Source organism: Sorghum bicolor, chromosome 8, assembly GCF_000003195.3.
Source record: "Sorghum bicolor cultivar BTx623 chromosome 8, Sorghum_bicolor_NCBIv3, whole genome shotgun sequence".
NCBI classification, from domain to species: Eukaryota; Viridiplantae; Streptophyta; class Magnoliopsida; order Poales; family Poaceae; genus Sorghum; species Sorghum bicolor.
Window position 1 is genome coordinate 58,091,437 of NC_012877.2, and position 23,932 is coordinate 58,115,368.

Consider the following 23,932-nt stretch of genomic DNA (forward strand, 5'->3'; position numbering starts at 1 on the left):
CAACTAAACAATGCTTAAAGCTGCTTTTCTCTTGGCCCTTGTCCTAGGAATAGCATGCTGCCCGTTCTTTGCTACCCACTCATGGTGTCTTGTGTGAAAAAAAAAGATGGAATGCATCCGGTGCCTATTGATCAGGTGCATAAAACCTTGGACCAAGGTGGAATTCGATTCCAAAGCTAGGACACTCTGCGCCACAAAATGAGTTTAATTCTAGATTAGACTAAAAGTTTTTTATTTTAAATTTAATCAAATTTATAGAAAATAGTACCAGCAATTTGTATCTCTAAACATTTGTATATTTATATATAATATGAACATTTATGTTTGGCGTATGCTAAGAACCGACGCGTGTATAGTGCGGTGACCATGCAAGAACGAGAAGATTGGGGGACGAAAGAAGAATGACTTGTGGGGGGCTCCTCATGTGACAGATGAGGGTATGTGACATGGAGAGAGAGAGAGAGAGAGTGAGAGAGAGAGGAGGAGGGTAGTGTTTTGCTTAGAGCTTGGAAAAACTATCTCGACCTATCAATAATTTTGACGTTGGACTTTGGAGAATCGGAGTGAAGATAGATGCCTAGCAGTAGAAGTCCAGCAAAAAATAAAGTTGTAGATGGACTCTATTTAGAGCGTAGATATTAGATACTATATAATAAATTATAATAGCAATGTTGAAAATAGATAAAGTGTAGCACAGTATCCTAACAAATCAAAATCTTTGGCCTAAGTCCAATCCGACGGACTACCAAACCGGATTGGATCAAGTTGTTTCGAAAGTTCTTTTTTTAGGTTGAACGCTACATGACATCGTGTCTGGATCTAGAGGCTAAAATTTAATGGTATCACATCGATGCGAACTAGGAGGATTAAACATGAACTAATCTTAAAGCTAGTTGCACAGGAGTAGACTAATTAGCGAGAGGAATCTATTAAGACCGATCAACCCATGTTCACTGTAGAATTACATTGTCAAATCATAGATTAATTAGGTTTAACAGATTCACCACACAAATTAGTCTCGATCTGTATACTTAGTTTTGTAATTAGTCTATATTTAATATTACAAATTTATGTCAAACATCAAAATGTGATGGAGACTAGCCGAGGTCAGTTGTTGCCTTTGACGGGTCAGATGGGGGCTCCTTTGGCCTATGGCCATGACCATGAGTCCATGAGCAAAGCAACGCTGGTCCAGTGTCAAATGCGTACGCGCCGCCCCGTTCCTTTTGGCTTCCGCAGTTCCGCTCAACTGGAACATCCACCGGTCGCTCTCGCCTGGACCACCGGCGCTGCTGCTGCTGCCACCCACGATTCCGACTCGTGTCGTCACCCTCCCCACCACCACCGCAGTTTCCCAGCAGCTTCCTTTCCTTTCCTTGCTTCCATCCAGTAGTCGCCGCAGTCACCACTCTGCAGTCTCAGTCTGCACACCCCTCCTTGGCTCGCGGGAACCAACGCCCATCGCGACGCCGGCCCCCACCGAGCGAGCGAGCCAGCCAGCCACAAAGTCAGCCGTGCTGCCCCCGGCACGCGCGCGCCTGATTGGCGCTTGACCGGCCGGCTGACCACCCACCCGAGGCGCGGAGGCGGGAGGGAGGGAGGGAGGACCTACTGCTTCCTTGCCGTTGCCCAGGGGGGCAGCCGGTCAGCGAGGAGGAGGAGGAGGAGGAGGAGGAGGAGGAGGGCGATGGAGAGCTACCTGGAGGAGCGGTTCGGCGGCGTGCAGGCCAAGAACTCCTCCGAGGAGGCGCTCCGCCGCTGGCGCCGCCTCTGCAGCGTCGTCAAGAACCCCAAGCGCCGCTTCCGCTTCACCGCCAACCTCGAGAAGCGCGGCGAGGCCGAGGCCATCAAGCACGCCAACCACGTGCGTCCCTTTCCCCTCCCGATTCCCACTCCCCCCTCCTCCTTCCTCCGATGCCGCCGCCGGGATCCGCCGCAAGCCAGCTCGTGGGATCTGGACCTGGGGCCACTGCCTGCTTGCCGGCGCCTGGGGCTAGTAGCGACTGCTGGCTGCATCTGGGTGCCGGATTCAGTGAGCTCAGCGGCGGCTGTGGCCATGATTCACGGTCAAGCTAGTGTTTTGGCCGCCTGTTTCGTTTGCGCATTTTGGGGGCCTTCATTTTTTGTTTCGAGACCCACTCAGGATTTGTGGGATCAATCAATCAAGCCCTTAATGCAACCAAAAAAAAAAACCATGATGATTGTTCTTTTAGCTACGATTATGTACGAGGGACCGACCATTTTGCTTCTCGCAGTTATATTGCTTTCTTAAAAGCAGAGTTCTACTCCCTTTTTTTTTTCTTCTCGCACCATTTCACACTGCTGCGACAACATGCCTTTTAATTTGCTCTGTTTCAGTGCGGCCAGTTCGGGAAATCTCAGTCCTTTTCACCAATTGATAATTACCTCCCATTTTCAGTAGGCCGTTGCAACTGGGCTGCTATCAACTCCACTCTTAGTTAAGATTAGTACCACTGCAGAACCCATAACTTCAAACTACTTTCCATTACTCTGCTACCAGATCCTGAATCAGTGCAGCCAGCAACTAGTTTTGCCCTCCCGTTTTCTGATTTGAGCAGTTAACCTCGCAATCCCAACTTTGCGAGGTTACTCAAGTTAACACTGCTGCTGTATCGTATGACAGGAGAAGCTGCGCGTCGCTGTGCTCGTCTCAAAGGCTGCACTGCAGTTTCTACATGGTAAGTGCATGCTGACAGATAGTGCTGCCAGAAATTGTCATTCTTTTGGAATTTTGATTGACTCCATATGTTCCATTTCCTAACGTTGCCAACATCTAAAACCATGTTTCTGAATCACATATGTTCAGGTCTCTCCCTTCGAAGTGAGTACGTCGTCCCTGAGGAAGTCAAGGCTGCAGGGTTTCAAATCTGCGCCGATGAGCTGGGGTCCATTGTTGAGGGCCATGATAGTAAGAAGCTCATCACCCATGGTGGAGTTGATGGAATTGCGGAAAAACTTGCAACTTCGAAGACGGACGGGCTAAGCACAGCCGATGATAGCATTAAGCGCAGGCAAGACATATATGGAGTAAACAAGTTCACTGAAAGTGAGGTCCGCAGTTTCTGGGTGTTTGTATGGGAGGCGCTTCAAGATACAACTCTTATAATTCTCGCTGTCTGCGCGTTCGTGTCGCTGGTTGTTGGTATTGTGATGGAAGGGTGGCCAAAAGGCGCTCATGATGGCCTTGGAATTGTTGCAAGTATCCTCTTGGTTGTGTTTGTGACTGCGACAAGTGACTATCGGCAGTCGCTGCAGTTCAAGGACCTGGACAAGGAGAAAAAGAAAATCCAAGTACAGGTTACAAGGAGTGGTTTCAGGCAAAGGCTATCGATATATGATCTTCTTCCTGGCGATGTTGTCCATTTAGCAATTGGAGATCAGGTCCCTGCTGATGGGCTCTTCATTTCAGGGTTCTCTCTATTGATCAATGAATCCAGCCTAACTGGTGAAAGTGAACCTGTTGCTGTAAATGAAGATAACCCTTTCCTGTTGTCGGGGACCAAAGTACAAGATGGCTCCTGCAAGATGCTGGTCACAACTGTTGGCATGCGCACCCAATGGGGAAAACTGATGGCCACTCTCAGTGAAGGCGGCGATGATGAAACCCCACTCCAGGTTAAACTTAATGGAGTTGCAACCATTATTGGCCAGATTGGACTATTTTTTGCTGTTATAACTTTCATTGTCCTGTCCCAAGGGCTTTTCAGTAAGAAATACCATGAACGGATGCTTTTAAGCTGGTCAGGAGATGATGCATTGGAGCTGCTGGAGCATTTTGCTATTGCAGTTACCATTGTTGTTGTTGCTGTTCCTGAGGGATTGCCATTAGCAGTCACGCTGAGTCTTGCATTTGCCATGAAGAAAATGATGAATGACAAGGCTCTGGTTCGCCACTTAGCTGCATGTGAGACTATGGGTTCAGCTACTACCATCTGCAGTGACAAGACAGGAACACTGACAACCAATCATATGACTGTTGTTAAGGCCTGCATCTGCGGAAACATTAAGGAAGTTAATGGTTCTGAGAATGCATCCAAGTTACGCTCTGAATTTCCAGAGATCGTCGTTAAAACTCTTCTGGAGTCTATATTTAACAATACAGCTGGTGAGGTTGTAATTAACCAGGATGGTAAATATCAGATCCTGGGTAGCCCCACGGAGACAGCTTTACTAGAGTTTGCATTGTCACTAGGTGGAGATTTTAAGGCAAAACGTGATGAAACTAAGATTGTGAAAGTGGAGCCTTTTAATTCAACAAAAAAGAGGATGAGTGTCATTCTTGAGCTTCCTGGAGGAGGGTGTCGTGCACACTGTAAAGGTGCTTCAGAGATAGTCTTGGCTGCTTGTGATAAATTCCTAGACGAGACAGGTGGTGTTCATCCTCTGGATAAAATAACTGCTGACAAGCTCAATGGTATTATTGATAGTTTTGCTGGTGAAGCTCTTAGGACATTATGCCTTGCTTTTAGGGAAATGGAAGAAGGTTTTTCCACCGCAGAGCATATACCACTACAAGGGTACACATGCATTGGAATTATAGGTATCAAAGATCCTGTCCGTCCAGGGGTGAAGGAGTCTGTTGCTACTTGCCGGGCTGCTGGAATTATGGTGAGAATGGTCACAGGAGACAACATAAATACAGCGAAGGCAATTGCTCGTGAATGTGGTATACTTACTGAAGATGGCATAGCTATTGAAGGACCGGAGTTCAGAGAGAAAAGCCTAGATGAACTCCTTAAGCTGGTTCCAAAAATCCAGGTTTGCTATGTACACAATATCTTATTGACTTTCAATCATTTTAACCATCGGTCCAAAAGTCTCACCTACTGCTGAATCTGTTCATTGAAGGTAATGGCCCGATCATCACCACTTGACAAGCATACACTTGTAAAGCATTTGCGTACAACATTCAATGATGTTGTTGCTGTTACTGGTGATGGTACAAATGATGCTCCTGCCTTGCATGAAGCAGATATTGGACTTGCAATGGGCATTGCTGGGACTGAGGTGCGAACGCTTATTGTTAAGGAGACCAAATCAAGTTTTATTCAGTAGAGGGCAGATATGCCATCGTGGCATGTCCTATTGCTCTAAACAGTACATGCAATTAGGATATGTCTATTCTTATTGAACCTGAGTATTGCCAAATTATATCATATCCTGCTATCTTAGTCATGTCATCCAGTGGAGCTAATATAATCTTTTTCAGGTGGCAAAAGAGAGCGCTGATGTTATAATTCTGGACGACAACTTCTCTACGATTGTAACTGTTGCCAAGTGGGGACGATCTGTTTACATCAATATTCAAAAGTTTGTCCAGTTTCAGCTGACTGTCAATGTAGTGGCACTTCTAGTTAACTTTTCCTCAGCCTGCTTTACAGGTATGTCTCCTTGCATCGCGATTCTGTTAACCTCAGAGTTTTCAGATGTCTCTCTGTCTAATCATATGTACTTGTAATGCCAGGAAATGCACCGCTGACAGCTGTTCAGCTTCTTTGGGTTAACATGATCATGGACACCCTTGGCGCGCTTGCGTTAGCCACGGAGCCACCTAATGATGACTTGATGAACAGAGAGCCAGTAGGAAGGACAGGGAAATTCATTACGAATGTGATGTGGAGGAACATCCTGGGTCAGTCTTTCTACCAGTTCTTTGTGATGTGGTATCTCCAAACGCAAGGGAAAAACTTCTTTGGGCTTGAAGACTCTGGTACTGATATTGTGCTAAATACAATCATTTTCAACTCATTCGTCTTCTGTCAGGTATGGCTATTTATTGCAGATCATTTCTTTTCCACAAGTGATTGGTTTGTTAAGTACCTACAGCAGCATTGATGCCAATATCTTGGGTTTGGTTAGAATCAGTTCAACCTAATTCTCGTGGGCACGTCATGGGAAAAGAGTGTTCACTGGAGAATAAGAAACCTGCTGTCACAACTTTGAGTATAATATGTTGACCTAACACAACTAGCTACAAGAAACTAGAGTTATGAGTTATGACTGGAGATTGATAGGGGGGTACCATCAATTTTGGGCAAAATAACATTACATTCTTTCAGAAGCTATCTTAGACTACACTGACCAGCTACATGCCACTTCAGGTGTTCAATGAGATAAGCTCTCGGGAGATGGAGAAGATCAACGTTCTCAAGGGCATGACTAGGAACTACGTGTTCATGGCTGTCCTTACCAGCACGGTCATCTTCCAGTTCATCATGGTGCAGTTTCTAGGCGAGTTTGCCAACACGACGCCCCTGACCATACACCAGTGGCTGGCCAGCGTGCTCCTCGGTCTGGCTGGGATGCCCATTGCCGCTGCCGTCAAGCTGATTCCAGTTGGCTCGTCATGATATCATTGAAGATCGCTGTCTGCGAAGCACGGCATAATACAGGCTGACTGACCAAGTTGCATGATATTCGGTGCAGCTGAGCTCTCTGCGTAAACTTTTGTAATGCATGGAGAGCAAGCAGGCTTGGGAACAGCTGCTGCACCTGCACTTCGAAAAGTTTTGTAGCCTGCAAATGTGTCTAGATCGCATCGTACTGTAAGAAGCTCCGTGTTTGGCACTGGGGTTCAGGCCAGCTCTGGTGGTGCAGCAGAATTGTAAGATTGGTGCTTAGACCTTGAAATGGAATTTAGACCACTGCATATTTATGTGGATGAATGAATCGAAACGTGGTTTTTTAGTTGGTCCAACCGCCGCCCAGGCACTGACAGGGACCGAGGGGAGTTCGGGAACGGGACATGCGATTCTAGGTTTGTTGCAAAACGGATGGTACAGATTGATCGGCAGATAGAACGGATGACACGGGATAAGTTAAACAGTATTCGTATTAAGCTGACCATTGTCATGCTAAGCCAATGGTCTAATGCGACGATTGTCAGCAGTTGAATTGCTATTAGATTCTCCTAGACACAACCATGACCGTACATGACAGTTCTTTTATTTTCATTCATGTATATACAAAAAAAGAAATAAACATTCGTCGAAATAGAACTTTTTTCCATTAATTCATTCTACATAATAGAAAGATACGATTTGGACGACTATTTGATCGTACTCGTCCGAAAACATAATAACTAACCTAAATTGTTAAACCTACTACCTATAAACTTTTGAATCTAAATATGATCCTCTCTGTTAAAGCGAGAGGATCATGCTCGCCTTGCTCACTTGGGAGGAGGTGAGTCGTCGTCCTCCTCCTTGTCCTTGCACTCCTCTTGGGTGCTCCATGAAGGAGACCTCCGGTTATCGGAGGAGACGTCCTTCGAGGAGGACTGGTGGCACGACAACTCATCCTCGCTGAATGAGTGACATTGTCATTCAAGATGGAAGAGAAAGGAATAAAGAAGAGGGGTGGTTTCAGAGGGCACTGGGCTTGAAGAATATGTAGAGCAGTGGTGATGAAACGACGTTGGAAGTTGGCATTTAACAATCACGCTAAGGGCACTCACAATGCAGACTCTATCATAGAGTCTAAAGTTATTTATTACCTCGAACAATGTGGACTTGGAGTCTAAATAAGACTTGGAGTCTTATTTTTTCTACCTCTTTCTTCAATAAATATGTTGCCACATCAGCAAAATATCATAAATAATATGTAATTAAGTGTCTTAGACTTTGTGATAGAGTCTTGCATTGTGAGTGCCCTTACTTAACTGCCTGTAGACCAAACGGTCATTTAGGGCCGGCGGCCATAAATGCGTATCGCACTCGGCCTGGCGTTTCATATGTCAGAGAAATGCAACCCCAACACCACCACCGCATCTATCATACTTGGTTTGATTCCTTTTCAGGCCTTGCTATCGATCTAACTGACAGTGAAGTATCGCACCATCACTCCTGCATGCTTCGGCAATGAAAGTGGCAACGACGATCACTCCATCTTTTTTCGAACCGGAGGTAACCCCCATTTCCATTAAAGTGCAACGGAAATACATCAGTTCATTCAAGAATGTTGCAGAAACGCGAGAAAGATAAGAAAGAACAGAGCGGGGCCACTCACAACTTCTGCTTGACCTAAGAAAGTTTGTCCAGAAACCGCAAATCTAAAGGTAGCCAATCAAACAACCTCACCATACAGACTCCAAAAGAAGGTAGCACACACATAACAATCTTTCGAACACCAAAACACCTCAGTCCTGAGAATTGTCGTCCGGACTCTCCTTCAGGAATAGAGTGTCATCTCCCTGCTTTGACCTGAGCATCAGCTTGGTGGCGATCTGCAACATTGTAGTCACTCCAGCTTGAAGCGTCTCCTTGTCCATCTCCGGGAACAAACCTGCCCAATATGTCATGAGGGCACATGCATAACAAATAATCTCAGCAGGATTTTTTATTTTTTTTTCCTTCAAAACAACATTTGTTTCTGGTTTTCCAAATTGCCCAGCAAATGGCAGCAATGCCCATAGTATGAAACTGTTTGCCAGAAGGTAACCAACGCTCACACCATGTCCAGCATTGGTTAAGAGTATTAGGTATATTGTTAGCACCAATGCAATGAGCAACAATGGCCCATACTGCCTTAGCTGTACTACAATGGAAAAAGAGATGAGAAACACTTTCATCCTGATCACAAAAGTAACATGTTGGTTCACCAATCCATTTTCTTTTTATTAAGTTGTCCTTTGTTAAAGTCACATTATTAAGGAGCCAGAGGAAAATCTTGATTTTAGCAGGTATTTTGCTTTTCCAAATTTTACTATGAGAATGACCAGAGTCATTAGATGTCATAGCATTATAAACAGATTTCACACTGAAATGCCCAGCATTTCCAACTTTCCAAACAACTGAATCATGATCAGGAGTAAAATTAACTTTCCTCATATCACTCAAGATTTTTTGCCAATCATATAGCAAATCATCTATCAACCACCTAGTAAAAGAGATATTCTGATGATTGTCTCTAACCTGATCCACCAAAATATTTTGCTTTTGGCAAAATTTGAACAACACAGGATATAGAATGCAAAGAGGCTTCTCATAAAGCCAATTATCTTTCCAGAAAAAAGTAGTCTTACCATCCCTTACCACCTTTTTCCTTCCCTGTAAGTATATATCTTTAACTTTTAAGAGATCAGCCCAAATAGCAGAATTAGATTGTTTATGAGATACATCAAGAATTGAATTAGATTTAAGATATTTGTGCTTGATAATCTTTTGCCATCTGTAGTAGTGATTGGTTTACTTATTGAAAAATCAAGGAAAAATGTATCATTTCTTTCTAATTTGAATGAATACCTAGAGCATCTCCAAAGAGTTCCCAAAACACTCTCCCAATCCTTTAATTTTTGGTAAGATTGAAAAACACCTCTCCAACGGTTTCTAATACCACCTCCCAATCTTTTGGCACTTGGAAATCTTACTCCATTGCGTGTAAAGATACGCACAATTCCTCTGCCGCGTATATGACTCGCCACCCCAGCTTCCTCACCCTTGTTCTTTCTCCTTCTCTGCTCACCATGGACGCTGGCAAAGCAAGCCTTCGCTCGCCCTCGCGCTTACACCCTCTCGGTACGCCATGGACGCTGGCAAAGCAAGCCACATCCGCCGTGTTTCCATCCTCCCTGTCTCTTGTAAGTTCTTCCATCAAGTAGTAAAACCTAGTATAAAGCTTAGAGGGACGCTGCGGATTGGCTCAGCCGGATGAGAGGGCCTGGTGGCCGGCTGGGCGTGGCCGGCGGCGGCCGTGGCCTAGTGGCACGCGCATGCGCGATCTGCTCTATTGCGAGCCTGTGAAGAAGAATGGCGTGGGAAAGGAAAAGGATTGTATGTTGTTCAAGAGGAACATAATTTATGTAGCGCTGAACACTACATATCAAACACCACCAATATCAGAAACACGACTCCAAGCAGGAGACTTCTGCATGTCCTTGTCTACCATGGAGCTTCTAATGTCTTCCACTTCACCCCATCTGCTACCGCCTGCTTGGACATTACTGAAGACCACATGGTAGCCAACATTATTTGGTTCCAGCTCCATAAGTTTCCGAGCAGCTAGATTTGCAAGCTTTGAGTTTGAGTGCGTTTTGCAGGATGCAAGGAGCGCACCCCATATCCTGCCATCTGGCTTAACCGTCATGCCATTGATCAATTGTACAGCTTCCTCCAGATTGCCGGACCGGCCAAGAACGTCCACCATGCAAGTATAGTGCCCTAACTCAGGTGCGATACCGAATTTTCTTGTCATGCAATCAAACAACTCACGAGCTTCACTAACAAGACCTGAGTGACCACATGCTGATAGCAAACTCAGGAAGGTCACTCCATTTGGCCTAGCTCCTTCTTCCAGCATCTGTCGAAACAATGCCAGTGCTTTCCTACCATCGCCATGGATCGTGTAGGTTTCAATCATTGAACTCCATGAGATGCTATCTTTGTGAAGGATGCTGCTAAAGCACCTTTCTGCCAAATGAATGTTCCCACATCTAGCATACAGCTTAACAATGGAGGTCTCCAAGGCACAACTGTGAGATTCTGCAGCACAGTTGTTTCTTATGATGTATCCATGAACTACTTTACCAAGCCGTAAATCACCCAATTCTGTATAACAGATGACCAGTGCTCGAAGCACGTCAGCACTGGGAACAAGTGATGAATCAATCATTCTTCCAAAAAGATGGATTGCATCTAAGAACTGCCCATGATGGATAAAGGCCGCGAGCATGGCTGACCATATGCAGTTGCTTTTCCCCCTGAATTCCTCAAATAACTGAACTGACGATGGTAATTCACCACATTTCGCATAGAAGTCCACAAAGGATGCTACCAGGATTGTGTCAATGAGCCCACTCTTAAGACCAAAAGAATGCAGCTTCTGACCCTGCCGAAGGTGTCTGCACTTGGCGAACGCTGCAACAACTGAAGTTAAGGTTTCACAGCTTGGACACACCTCCTCTCTTCTCATCCTTTCATACATATCGACAACCTTAGAAACTCTCCCCTCTGAAGAATACTCCGAGATTATAATGTTCCAAGAAACCGCATCGCTTCTCGGCGACTGCTCGAACAGCCTCACAGCAACGTCCACGCCAGTGATCCTGCTCAAGTGCGTCAGAATCGAGTTCAGAACCACCACATCACCACTCCAACCGCTCTTCACTGCGTAGCAGTGGAGCTGCCCCCCGGCAGCAGCATCCCTCTCAGCCATGCACGCCTGGAGCAGCACCGCAAGTGTCGCCGCGCTCGGCTCGCACCCGTCGGCCCTCATCTCCGACACCAGACGGGACACGGCCTGCGCGTCCCGGGCGCCGGCGTACGCGGACACCAGCGACGTCCAGGAGACCACGTCCCGCGTCTGCATTTCGTCGAACAGCTGCCGCGCGCGCCCCACGGCCCCGCGCCGCGCGTAGGCCTGCAGCAGCGTGTTGCAGAAGTAGGTGTCGCCGCCGAGACCGGCCCGGAGGCCCACCGAGTGGGCGGCGCCGACGGCGAGGCCGCGCCCCGGGAGCAGCGCCGCGGCGCGGTTGAGGAGCGGGAGCGTGAACGCGTCGGGGCGGGCGCCGGCGCGGAGCATGGCGGCGAAGGCAGAGACGGCCTCCGCGGGGAGCCCGGAGTCGAGGCGGTGCCGGATGGCCGCGTTCCATTGGGCCGCGTTGACGGCGGCAGCGGCGGCGGCGGCGGCGAAGGAGCGCAGGGTCGCCCGCCGCCGCGCCGGAGACCTCGACGGAGCAGGTGCTCGACGAAATGAGGAGCAGCAGCTAGTCATGAGATGACGCAACAACCCAGAAACCGCATTCACACACAGGGGCTGTTTAGTTCCCAAATTGTTTTTTTAAAATTCTCCGTCGTATAAAATCTTGCTACACATGTATGAAACAAAAATAACTAATTATACAGCTTCTCTGTAATTTACAAGATGAATCTTTTAAGTCTAGTTAGTCAATAATTAGACATTATAAATAAAAATGCTACCGTAGCTGTTTTAAAAAAACTTTTTGCAACTAAACAGGCAGCACAATTTCTCTGCGACTAAACAGGTGCACCTTCTCAAAAAAATTTTAGGGAAAATGAGAATGTGCTGCCTTGCCTAGTAACTTTTGTCCACAGCCACATGTAGTTTCGTTGTGCAGATCTAGGCCTTGTTTAATTCTAAATTTTTTTGGAAAATCGACACTGTAGCATTTTCATTTGTATTTAACAAATATTATCTAATTATGGACTAACTAGGCTCAAAAGATTCATCTCGTCAATTACGACCAAACTGTGCAATTAGTTTTTATTTTCGTCTATATTTAATACTCCATGCATGCGTCTAAAGATTCGATGTGACGGAGAATCTGGAAAAATTTTGTAAAAATTTTTGGGAACTAAACAGGGCCTCAGGAATTGTTGCATGGTACTTGTTACAATGACTCTGTTTGAAAGAAAAACGAATGATCTTAATCGTTCATGCATGTACAGCATATAACACACTAGTATACAAACAACTCTGAAGCACAAACTAAACACAAACCACAGGAATTTCAATAACCCAGGCCAAGCTGCGGTATGGTAAAACAAACAAAGATGCAAGCAACCAAAGCAAACCTATAACATTTATCTGACTCATAATCGACCAAGCCTATAAAAAAAAGTGATTGACTAGGCTACTGGAACAGATTTAGAATCAATCTGATATGACATCTCACATACATGGAAACCCATCCATGCTCCCATCGGAGGGCAGCTGTGTCTGTAAGCCCAGTCTCAATGCATAGTTTCATGACACAGTTACCAAGAATATAAACTAGGTAACCGAGCCACAAGAGTTTCATGGAGATGAAACTTCTCTCTCATCTGATGAAACTCCTTCATTTAATGACCCTGCCAAGTTAGCAATTTTGCTGATGTGGCACTCTATTTAATGTGCATGACACTTTCATGAAACATGCATTGAGACTGGCCTAAACAACTCGGTCCTCCTTCTCATGCATGGGCATGCATCGGCAGATGTTTGTCGAGATGCGTCCTATGAGCCACGCGTTAGAGTCAAACATAGGGCGCACGGCCATACCGTTGGATTTATTATAGGCTAGATCTATTTAGATTTAATAAATTAATAAATTCTATGATGTATAATTGTAGATAATATGAGTTATACTGGATTGGAATTCTAAGAGTTTTTGACTTGACTTATATAGTGGGAGTTACTCCACTTAAACTGAGAAGTTAAAAAAATGACAAAGGTGTAACTCTGCGCACACGGAGGACCAAGAGGGCAGGTGCCTCCGAAGCCCTTATCATTCGAGACCTTGCAGGGGATCGACAATTAGGTTTTTTAGGAGCATCATCGCGACTGTCCAAACCGCTGCTGTTTGTGGTCGTCTTCAAGCGCCATCATCGTCTTCCTCACGCGGATGCGAGCGGATTTCAAGCGCCATCATTCTTCCAATAATAAATTAACTAGGCTCAAAAGATTCGTCTCGTTATACAATTAATTATTTTTTATGTATATTTAATGCTTCATAGTTCTTCTTTCACTTCCATCTCAATTCCTAGGCCTTGTTTAGTTCCCACCGAAATCTAAAAAGTTTTCAAAATTCCCGGTCACATCGAATCTTGCAGCACATGCATGAAGCACTAAATATAGACAAAAATAAAAATTAATTATACAGTTTGTCTGTAAATTGCGAGACGAATCTTTTGATCATAGTTAGTCTATGATTGGATAATATTTGCCACAAACAAACTAACGTGCTACAATAGTGAAATCCAAAAAAATTTAACATCTAAACAAGGTTCAAAAAATAGAAGATGTGATACGGCGTAGCTAGGGGCCAAAATGCCTAGTAAACAAGATTCAAAAAATAGAAGGACCAAAATGCCTCGTAGCTAGGGGCTCTATTTTAGGAGCTATCGTTAGAGTCGCTCTCACTGCTCCTCTTCTATCTGCAAAGTATGAATCTTGTTAGCCCAAGAAACCAATGATGATGCATTTCATTTGTTTTTAGAATGAAAATATGTGGGCATCTCACAGCGAGTTCACACAATTCCTACACACGCGCAGATGGCCCATCACCATCTCACAGTGAGTTCACACAATTCCCACGCACACATATGGCCCATCAGCAAGGCCGATCCTAGGGGTGGGGCAGAGCGGCCGCCGCTCGAGCCCACCTAAAATGCAGACCCTCTCTATATAATATAATATGTAGGCCTTGTTTAGTTCTAATTTTTTTTTGATTTTTGAAACTGTAGCAATTTCGTTTTTATTTGATAAACATTATCCATCATAGAGTAACTAGGCTTAAAAAATTCATCTCGCGATTTACAAGTAAACTGTGTAATTAGTTTTATTTTCGTCTATATTTAGTGCCTCATGCATGTGCCACAAGATTCGATGTGACGGGAAATTTTGAAAATTTTTTGGTTTTTCTGGGTGAACTAAATAAGGCCGTACTTCCTCTATCACAAATTAGATTAACTTATTTATAGAGTTATTCTAAGTCAAACTATTTAAAGTTTGACCAAATATATATAAAATAGAGGTAATACTTATGGCTCCAAATCAATATTACTATATATATATATATATATATATATAGTTATTTAGGGTCTATTTGGTTCCCTTACTAAATTTTAGTTAGCTAAACTTCAATCATCACTTTAGTAGCCTAGCTAATAAAGTTGTAAATACAATGACTAAAAGAAATAAAAATAGTTTAATCCCATTAGTCTTTGAAAAATAACTAAAATAATTTTATCTCACTGAAATTTAGGAAGAGAAGTACACCCGGCTGGCATGGAACACGACGGCACGGCACGGCACACATAGAAGTTGGCAGTGAGTCTTGAGGCCTGTTTAGTTTGGAGATGAAAATTATTTAGGTGTCACATCGAATGTGTCGGAAGAATGTCGGGAGGGGTTTTTAGAAACTAATAAAAAAACAAATTACATAGCTCGTCAGGAAACTGCAAGACAAATCTATTAAGTATAATTAATCTATCATTAGCACATATCGGTTACTGTAGCACTTAAGGCTAATCATGGACTAACTAGGTTTAAAAGATTCGTGTCGCGATTCTCAACCAAACTGTATAATTGGTTTATTTTTTTATTTACATTTAATGTTTCATACATGTGTCTAAAGATTCGATGGGATGGATGAAAAAATTTTGAGCCCCGGCCGGGCCGGCGCAGAAATCGACGGAGAGGTGGATGGATGGCAAGCAAGGAGAGGTTGTAGGGCAGCCAGGAAGAGGCAGACCTGCAGTCCCCGATCTCGAGGTTGACCAGAGGAGAGCAGCTGAGGTCGGTCGCCCCCGGCAACGGCACGGCCTCCTCATAATGCCTCCCCTGCCGTTCGTTTGCCCATCACCACCAGCTGCAGCAGCAGACGGGGAGACAGACACGTCTCCCTCCCTCTCCCTGAGTAGACGCCGCCACGCACGCCCACAGTTTCTAGGTTATTCAGGCAGGCCTGTTTATTTGTGAAATGTTTTTAGATTTAGCACTTTCATTTTTATTTAACAAACATTATTCAATTATGGAGTAAATAGATTTAAAAGATTTGTTTTGCAATTTACAGGTAAATTGTGTAATTAGTTTTTATTTTTATTTATATTTAATGCTTCATACATTTACCGTAAGATTCGAGGTGACGAAAAATTTTAAAAAGTTTTTTGGTTTTTGATGGGAACTAAACAAGGCCTTAGTTTTGAAGCTTCATTATTAGGCACTCATGCTAATTAATATATGTTTCCAGGGTTATTCTTCACTACTCCGTTCTCGTTTCGCAAGAATGCAGTGGTGGTTTTAACTGATCCAGGATCGAGCTATCAAAGTGCATGCAGACAAAACGCTGCCAATACCGCCAATAGTATCTCATCATCTAACAAATTCCAGCTGAAGAACTTGTGAATGGGCACGGTCAAATTGTTTTCCCTTTCTCGTGAGCACACTGTTACGGCTCTCTAGCTAGTAAACAGAGAGAGTACTATACATAAGAAAGCGATAGAGTTATGTGCATCGATGGATGCTTAGGCAGATAGAGAGAGTATGACAAGGCAAGAACCGGGACCGCACGCCATGCCAGACGCCATTGCCAATGCCACCCAACGCAAAGAGACGACACTTCATCACATTCACAAACAGTGCCTCTCTCTGCCTCCACGCAAAAAAAAACCAAAACAAGCGATACAAAACAAAGCATGCATGTGTTTCCTTGACCAGATCAGGATTTGTGTGTGACTCTGCTACAGGATGCTGCTCTCATCTGATGCCCTCTGTTGTGTCATGCAATGCATGGGAAGACGTCTTTGTGCTGGCCTCTTTGTCTTTGTGCAGGCTTGTTTCTAGCCTTTAGACCACATCCCCCCTGATCCAGCAAGTGCTCGCCCTGCTCACAGTGAGTGAGTGAGTGAGCAACCTGCAGGGCCACGCCACGCCCTGCTGTTGGTGCAAGCACAAGCAGGGCCATCATCTTTGCCTCCACAGGCTTTCGGTTTTACTGAAGACTCACAGTCACAGCTGTGCAAAACTCCAGCTGCCATACCTCATATACTGTATCGATCGGCTACTTTTAAATTCCCCCTTCAGTTTCATGTACATGCATGTATGGCATTTAAATTAAGAAGAATGTAGTGCATTTCATATTAGGATGTATAGGATCATACACGCATCAAACTTAACTGGAAACTGGAGATGATTCAGAAATTTTAAGATTCATTTGTGGCGCGGAAATTTCGCAGGTGACTTACTTCCCCGGATCGCGATGAAACGACCCCCGTGTTCTAAATGTGTCTAGGCATCGATTACATGGAATTGGGCACATAAATTCGATCAATGTTAGTTCATACAAAAATCCTTTATGATCACAATATAGTCAAGTGTTGGATAAAAAAACTATTGGTGCTTTGCTTAGGACTAGGGCAGCCGGCCATCCAATGAGGTGGCCACTCACTTCTAGGTGGCAGCTGTGCTACTCCTTTGAACCAACAAAATTTAACCAAAGCTTTGTCTCCAAGCCTGTTTTTGACTGCATTGGTGACTGAGAAGCTCTGCAGGCTTGTTAACCCTTTCTAGATCATCCTCTCTCATGTTTATTCACCCAACAACCATATGCATATGCAGCTCTAGGTTTGAGCAGTCCAGATTCAGAAGACAGGCAGGCATACTATTATATCCTCTCCACACTTTAGATACAAGCTATCAGATGTGCTGCCATTGGTTGAAACATGCATTATTGTAGGTTATCTTTAGTTGCCCAATGCCCATCTTAACATTGTACAGTTGATTAGTCCAAGAAAATCCCCTAAACATGTTTGATTTGATCTGCTTTGTGACGGACCTACAAATTTTTAGTGGTCCATTCATCTTGACCAGCTCGATCTCCGAGGTATCGATCATACATGATAAGTACTGTAGATCAGTTTGAATCAAAATCAATGTTACTCCTATATGGTAGATTGGTAGGCAAGGAAGCATTTCCTCAAATTTCTTTGGGTGCCTACAGAGACACCTAGTTTATTTCCATTTTTTTTTAATTTTCTCTCTTCTGGGGGAAAAATGTTCAGACTTGGGAAATGACAAAATCCATGCTCATATATTCCCTTTCTTCCTTATGTACATGTATTTCTATCAGGCCTACAAAATGGAATCAAGATGTTCAAAAATCTGATCTCCCTTGGGCACTCTTGATCTACAACTGAATTATTATAATAAAGCACATGTTGCATTTGTTTATCTAACTGATCTAGGCTAACATTTTCAAGTTCCACCTCCATCCCCCCAAGTACCAGCTGGCCTACCTTCATGTCATGGAAACACTGTTTGAAAATAGTACAGAAGCATTTGTGACCAACTGTCCATGCTTCAATGCAAGGAACCCCTTTCCTTTATATAGCAACATTGGAGAAACAAAACAAAGCCATGGAGGCACATGAATGAGAGAGAAAGAGAGAAGGTTTGGCAATGCCATGTCTGCAGCAGCCAGCAGCTAGCATGCATGCTTGCAGACTGCAGAGATGGTGGTGGTGGACTGGTGGCTGTGCTCTCAGCACAGAAAGCCACCACTCCATTGCCCATGGGGGCAGGGCAGGGCAGGCATTTTCATTGCCAGAGTGCAGGGCAAAAGCTCTTTTTACCAGCTGTAAGGCAGGGTGCAATGTAAGACCTGCATTAGGTAGTGGATGAGGCCAGAAGACCAACTTTAGGGTTTAGGGTTTTATCATGGGGAGGGTGAGAAAAAAAATTAAAGGCAGTGGATGTAAAGATATCATCATTATTGTATCCATGAATGAAAGTTGTAATATTCTGGGCATGTGTGTGTTCATCTTTCTCTCTGCATGTGCACGATGCCACATTGGTAACCTTGTTCTTCCATTTGACTAACTTATGGTAGTTTGTGTTTGAAAGAGTTTTCTTCTTTGAAGAGTTACAATAAGCCCATGGTTACTTGTCGATTCCTTTGCGCCAACTTGGCGCCTATGTAACCCACATACGTCTTATGATCTAGTTTGAATTGGTATAATATATAATAGGATGGATTAAATATACCATTTGTCAAAAAATGTCACATGCCACAGCTTCCAAACAACTTGCAAGTTGCTTCACTAGGTGAGGTGTGTAACAAATATCATGCTCCAGTAGTAACGCTAACACCCCAACCAAATACATAAGTTCGAAGTCACATCACCATTGCTAATATTGGGGCAATTATTGGCATAAAGTGCTAACCTTAGTATCTATCCGGTACATTAATACTCCCATTCATATGCAACACTTGTCTCCTTTCCAACACAAGTGCACATTGTAATGTGCTGTTGCATGCTTTGCTCAGCATGCACAATAATGACCAAAAGGCCACATTGTACTTACTACTAATCATGGTTGACAATGCCTTTCTTTACGCACCGGCCATCTCTTCCTTTACATCACTGTGGATTGTGCAAGTGCTGTGCAACAGTGGGGTTTGGCCAAGATTCATCAAGCATGTGCTAAACTGGTTGCAATGTAACAGGGAAAGGGTTGCATTGGATCCTCCTTCCTGGAAAAAAGCAGAACAAGAAGCACTGGCATGGCCCAGCCAGAACTGAATGAGTGGCACTGAAAAATTGCAGCAGCCAGCAGAACTGATCAAGAAACCTACAGGGATGTTGCCACATACACAGGCAGGCACCACAGCTTGATGCAATCTGATTCCATTCCTCAGGAACAAGAGGGGTTACACAAGTACAAAGGGTTTGTTACAAACGAATGTAACCCTTGCAAGTGCAGAGTGAAACACCACTCTCACATCCACTTGCACAAGTGAAAAAGGGAAACAGCTCTCTCTATAAACAATGGCAAAACCCTCAACCTCTCAAGTGTTGTTACCACTTGTTTTGCATCTTCTCTCTGCAGCAGCAGCATCTCACCATATGCAATGCAACATTGCATCAACAAATGGTTTATCAAACAGTGCAACTTTGAAGTAAAGTTCACTGTGAAATGTGCCCTGTTTGGGCACTGGCATTGGGCTTATTAACCTAAGCTCTCCTCTCCATAGGAAAGCTCAGCCCTCTGCTTTGTTCATTCATCTCTTCCACCTCTCACAAACCAAACCAATCCAATCTGACAACAGCCAATGCCAACCCATGGCAATGGCTCAAAGAACCTAAAAAATCTCTTCTTTTTTTTTTTTGCAAACATATAAGTTAAAAAAAGAAGGAAAGAAAATGAAAGGGAAGATCAAACCAAGCCCCCCCCTAGACATCTGGCTAAAAATTGTGTCCCCGGTGGTGCTAGCTTTCTCAACGGATGCCCGTCAGCTCCAGCCTGATCCGCTTATTCCTCGCCGCCACTACAGTGGCAATGGCGGCTGCCGCGGTGTCCGTAACGTCATCATCAACAAGAACAGAATCATATGTACTAGTGGCAATCTCGTTGGTGCCTGAACATGGCAATGATCTCTTGCTACCTCTCCTGTTCATGTCCCCAACCATCATACTGTAGCAGGCATGTACATGCTCCTGATCAGAGAAACAAACACATCTATTTAAACAGAGAAATGGTAAACTGAAGCTCATCTAATCCAAGGTTCATCCAGATAAACACTCCTATGGTCAAAAAAATGCTACACAGGTACGTACTAGAAGATGGAAGCAAGTGACTCACCTTCTCAATAAGACAAGATGGAGAAAGGTAGCTCATCTTGGAACCCAGTGCTTCTTTGGTCAGCAGAGGTCCATAGGTTGCAGCCAAGATTGCAGCTGCAGCCACAGTGGACGGCCTGTGATCAAGCACGCTACCAGCTGCACGAACAGTCGAACACCGAGCAGACCAGACAGTCAGAGCAATGCACGCAAGACAGATCACTCGATGTCAGAAAATAGAGAGAGAAAAAAAAATAAAAGATTCGATCTTGATGTGTATGAACCTTCAGCCGTGGCGAAGATGAAACCGATGGCCTTGAGGGCGACGTGGCCGCCGGCGCCGGCGCCGGCGCCGCCGTGCGGGTGGACCCGGGAGGAGAAGCAGGGGAGGAAGTCGAAGGGCGTGACGGCGCGCATGCGCCACCCGAGCGTGGACAGCACCAGCAGCTCCATCCGCCGGATGGACGCCGAGTCGAAATCGTAGCCGCCGGCGTGGAACTCCGACAGCGCCGGCACCTGGCACTCCTCCATCTTGGCGGCCACGGACACGCACGCCACGGACAGCAGCTGCGCCGCCCACGGCATCGCCTCCCTCTGCAGTCACACCAGTGCAATGCCCGGCGTCAGGCATTCATTCGCGCGTTGGTCCCCAAAAGCAGAGGCTTCTTTTCTTCTTTTTTTTCAAAAAAACAAAAGTTTTTTTTATACGGCGGCGCGGATAGATAGAATACATCGACGCGTCGCCGGAGGAGGAAGCTATCGAAGTAGGCGATGGCGAGGTACGCCGTCCGGTGGCCGAAACCGAAGCACCCGCGGGTCTGCAATGGGCGAACGATGCAATCAGATGCCATGCCAACCTGATGGCGTCAAGGAGCTAGAGCTAAGCTAATCGGGACTCACTTCAAGAATCCACTTGACGGCGGCGAGGCGAGCTTGCCGGAACCACTCCTCGGAGGCGAGCGAGGGGTACTCTTCGTCTCCTTCGCCGTCTCCGTCGCCGTCGCCGTCGCAGTCGGCGCCTGAGTCGGAGGAGGAGGAGCAGAAGCTGGTCTCCTTAAACACCAGCTGCTCCAAGTACTCCTCTTCCTCCTCGTCGCCGGCATTGTAGAGCGGGAAGAACTCGCCGTCGTCTACGACGCCGTCGCCGAGGTCGGCGCAGTCTTCCTCGCAGGTCAGCGAGAACGCGCACTCCGACCAGTCATCCGCCGCCGCCGCCGCCGCTGCCTCCACCGGCATCATCTCGTCAGTGGTCACCACGCTTATAGTCGATTAGTTACAGTGAACGTCGAGCAAAAAGCAAGAAGCCAAGAACCATGCGCGAGGGGCGCGAGCTCTGAAGTATTTGATGCTATGGTGGTCGGCGGCGAGGTGGCGGCGGCGGAAGCGGACTGGCGGAGGCGGCCGTGGAAGAGGCCGGAGTGATGGCGAGAGTGAGATGGCAACCGAAGCCACCTCCCCCTATTTAAATGGCTCTAGCTTTTTAACCGCTCTGTTTATTTTATTTTATTTCTCAAGACAATTGTGTGTGTGTTCCAATGTTACCGTCTGCATTTCTAGACATTGACAGTTTTGGTAAAACTTTGCTTTGCGATGGTATAAACTATGACAGTTTTGGTAAAAAAAATCACCTGGGGCTAAGAGTACTATACCAGTACAGATACGGACTACGGAACGATGTATGCGAGGTGCATTCATGTATACTCCCTCCGTTCCCGAAAGCTTCAACTCCTAGAATCCGTGCCAGTCAAACTTTTCTAACTTTGACCAACTTTATAGAAAAGAGTATCAATATCTATAACATAAAATAAGTATCTTTCAAAAATATATTCTATAATAAATTTAATGGTATTAATTTGGTATAATAAATCTTAGCATTTTTTCTATAAATTTGGTCAAAGTTGTAAAAGTTTGACTTAGAACAACTTTAGAAATTGCAGCTTTTAGGGACGGAGGGAGTACGTGCATCTGTCACCTTAGTTTAGTGGTCATTTACTCTAAAGGGTGAGCCTAATCATTATTATGACCGTGCATTTGGAACTCTAAAAAGGGTATATAGTGCCCGTACGTTGTAAGTTGTAATAGGGTATACAACTTGTTACACTATAACATGGACCAATCAGACATTCCCTAATATGTCTAATGTATGTATACTGTTCTCTTTTCTTTTCGGTCATATTTTTTCTGTCAGCCAACAGTGTTTCTTTCATAATATATGCATCATATGTTCTAACATCCTAGAACCAGGATACACTATTTCTAAGGGCCTATTTGGAGAGCTGCTTCAACTCTGAAAAAACTAAATTTGAAGCACCAGATTCATTTGGATAGCTGCTTTAATTATTGTGCATTTGAGCTCCCACAAACTTGTCCGGAGATCTCCGCCTCTAATATGGATTCATATGTAAATATTAAAAATTAATCATGGGCTAGAATGGAAAATACCTACACAGGCATGGATTCATCTTCGTCGACGGTGGACGTCCGACCACGGCGGCACGGCGATGGAGCTGAGCGTACGGCAGCCAAAGTCGAGCAGCTCTGGTCGGCGATAGGAGAAGAAAAAGAAGAATAGAAATTAATTGATACTCATACAATTTCAGATAGGAACTCTAGATACCCAAATTTAATTAAGGTAGTTTGGGTATTGATCCCGCTACCCGAATTATCCATATATATAATACCTAAAATTTATGTATGTGTGATGTGTATGAGTGCATATATATGTTTATCTGCTTAATTAACATTGTATGGTTGTTGAAGACACATATGCTGTTTGCTACTTTGTTATTTGCTAGCGCTGTGATTGCTTATATATTTCTCTCTATTAATGCTGGTGAGAATTATTATTTACTGTTTTAATAAAAACGTCACTAAAGTTTTATCTGTTTTGTCGGTTTTATCAAATTCAGGTACTTTGGGTATATCTGAGTTTTCTTAGGGTCTAGATAATTCGAGTTTGGGAATTGACCGTTGGGTTCTATGCCCACCCCAAGAGAGAGTGAGGACAGCAAGGCGAGAGACATATAGAGAAATTAACATTTTGTAATATCAGATACATAGGATTTGTAACCAGCCATAGGGCTTGATTTGGCATGATGCTAATATGTTTTACTTTGCGACACACTCTAAAAGAAGGAAGAAAAATGCCTAATAGGATTTGTAACCAGCCATAGGGCTTAATTGGGCATCGACGCCAAATGTTTGAGTTTGCGACACCATTTCCAAGAAGGGAGAAGAGAAGTGCTCAACGATGCAGAGTATTATTTTAGAGTTTGAGTATCGTGGTTTTGGAAAGCTTTGAGATGTTTTGATGCATGTAACATATCTTATAGTTTCCAGAACCATGATATTGCTAAAATTACATTGTTTTTTAAGGTTCAAAAACTCAATTCTAGACGATTTTTGGAGATTCTCCCAAAAGTCAAAAGTATGATTGCAAACAGCCCCTCAGAGTCATCGTAAGCATCCTTGTACTGTGCATGCCTTCGGATATTTGATGCATTGAAAAGTAATCAAAGGTAATTTAGCAACTTCCATAGTTCCACGTTCTCTTAAATCTAATCTCTTAAAAATATTGTCCTCGCAATCATAGCTGGTAAAGTCGCTCTTGGCATAATGTAAGGTCATTTTTGGATCAAAGGGACTAATAGTTAGCTACTAATTGATTAGTTCCTTGAGTCTAAATAGGTCTAGCTAATTGTTAGCTAAATACTAGACTAATAACTATTTCACTAGCTGACCAAACTAGCACATAGCAACCAATATGAAAGCTTTAGAGCTAAAGTTTCCAAACATATTGTTTAAGTTAGACCTAAACTTTCGCCCACCTCACATTAGAACTTTAGAGCTTAAAA

General features: G+C 44.4%; 3 protein-coding genes across 3 annotated transcripts; 1 reads left to right on the top strand and 2 right to left on the bottom strand.

Moving 5' to 3' along the window:
* LOC110429675 (calcium-transporting ATPase 10, plasma membrane-type) lies at positions 1,262 to 6,708 on the top strand. The gene is made up of 7 exons (XM_021445986.1): positions 1,262 to 1,864; positions 2,645 to 2,699; positions 2,828 to 4,779; positions 4,870 to 5,028; positions 5,231 to 5,402; positions 5,486 to 5,784; positions 6,123 to 6,708. Exons 1-7 carry the CDS (start codon positions 1,688 to 1,690, stop codon positions 6,369 to 6,371), a joined length of 3,063 nt encoding a protein of 1,020 aa, XP_021301661.1. The 5' UTR covers positions 1,262 to 1,687; the 3' UTR covers positions 6,372 to 6,708.
* Positions 9,841 to 11,730, bottom strand: LOC8069714 (pentatricopeptide repeat-containing protein At4g35130, chloroplastic). The gene has a single exon (XM_002443410.2). The coding sequence runs from the start codon at positions 11,728 to 11,730 to the stop codon at positions 9,841 to 9,843; it is 1,890 nt and encodes a 629-aa protein (XP_002443455.2).
* Positions 19,130 to 21,512, bottom strand: LOC8074298 (cyclin-D5-2). Its single transcript, XM_002443411.2, has 5 exons — positions 20,979 to 21,512; positions 20,810 to 20,896; positions 20,363 to 20,672; positions 20,101 to 20,237; positions 19,130 to 19,955 (listed from the first exon to the last, which is right to left on the bottom strand). The coding sequence occupies exons 1-5, from the start codon at positions 21,315 to 21,317 to the stop codon at positions 19,737 to 19,739; spliced, it is 1,092 nt and encodes a 363-aa protein (XP_002443456.1). The 5' UTR covers positions 21,318 to 21,512; the 3' UTR covers positions 19,130 to 19,736.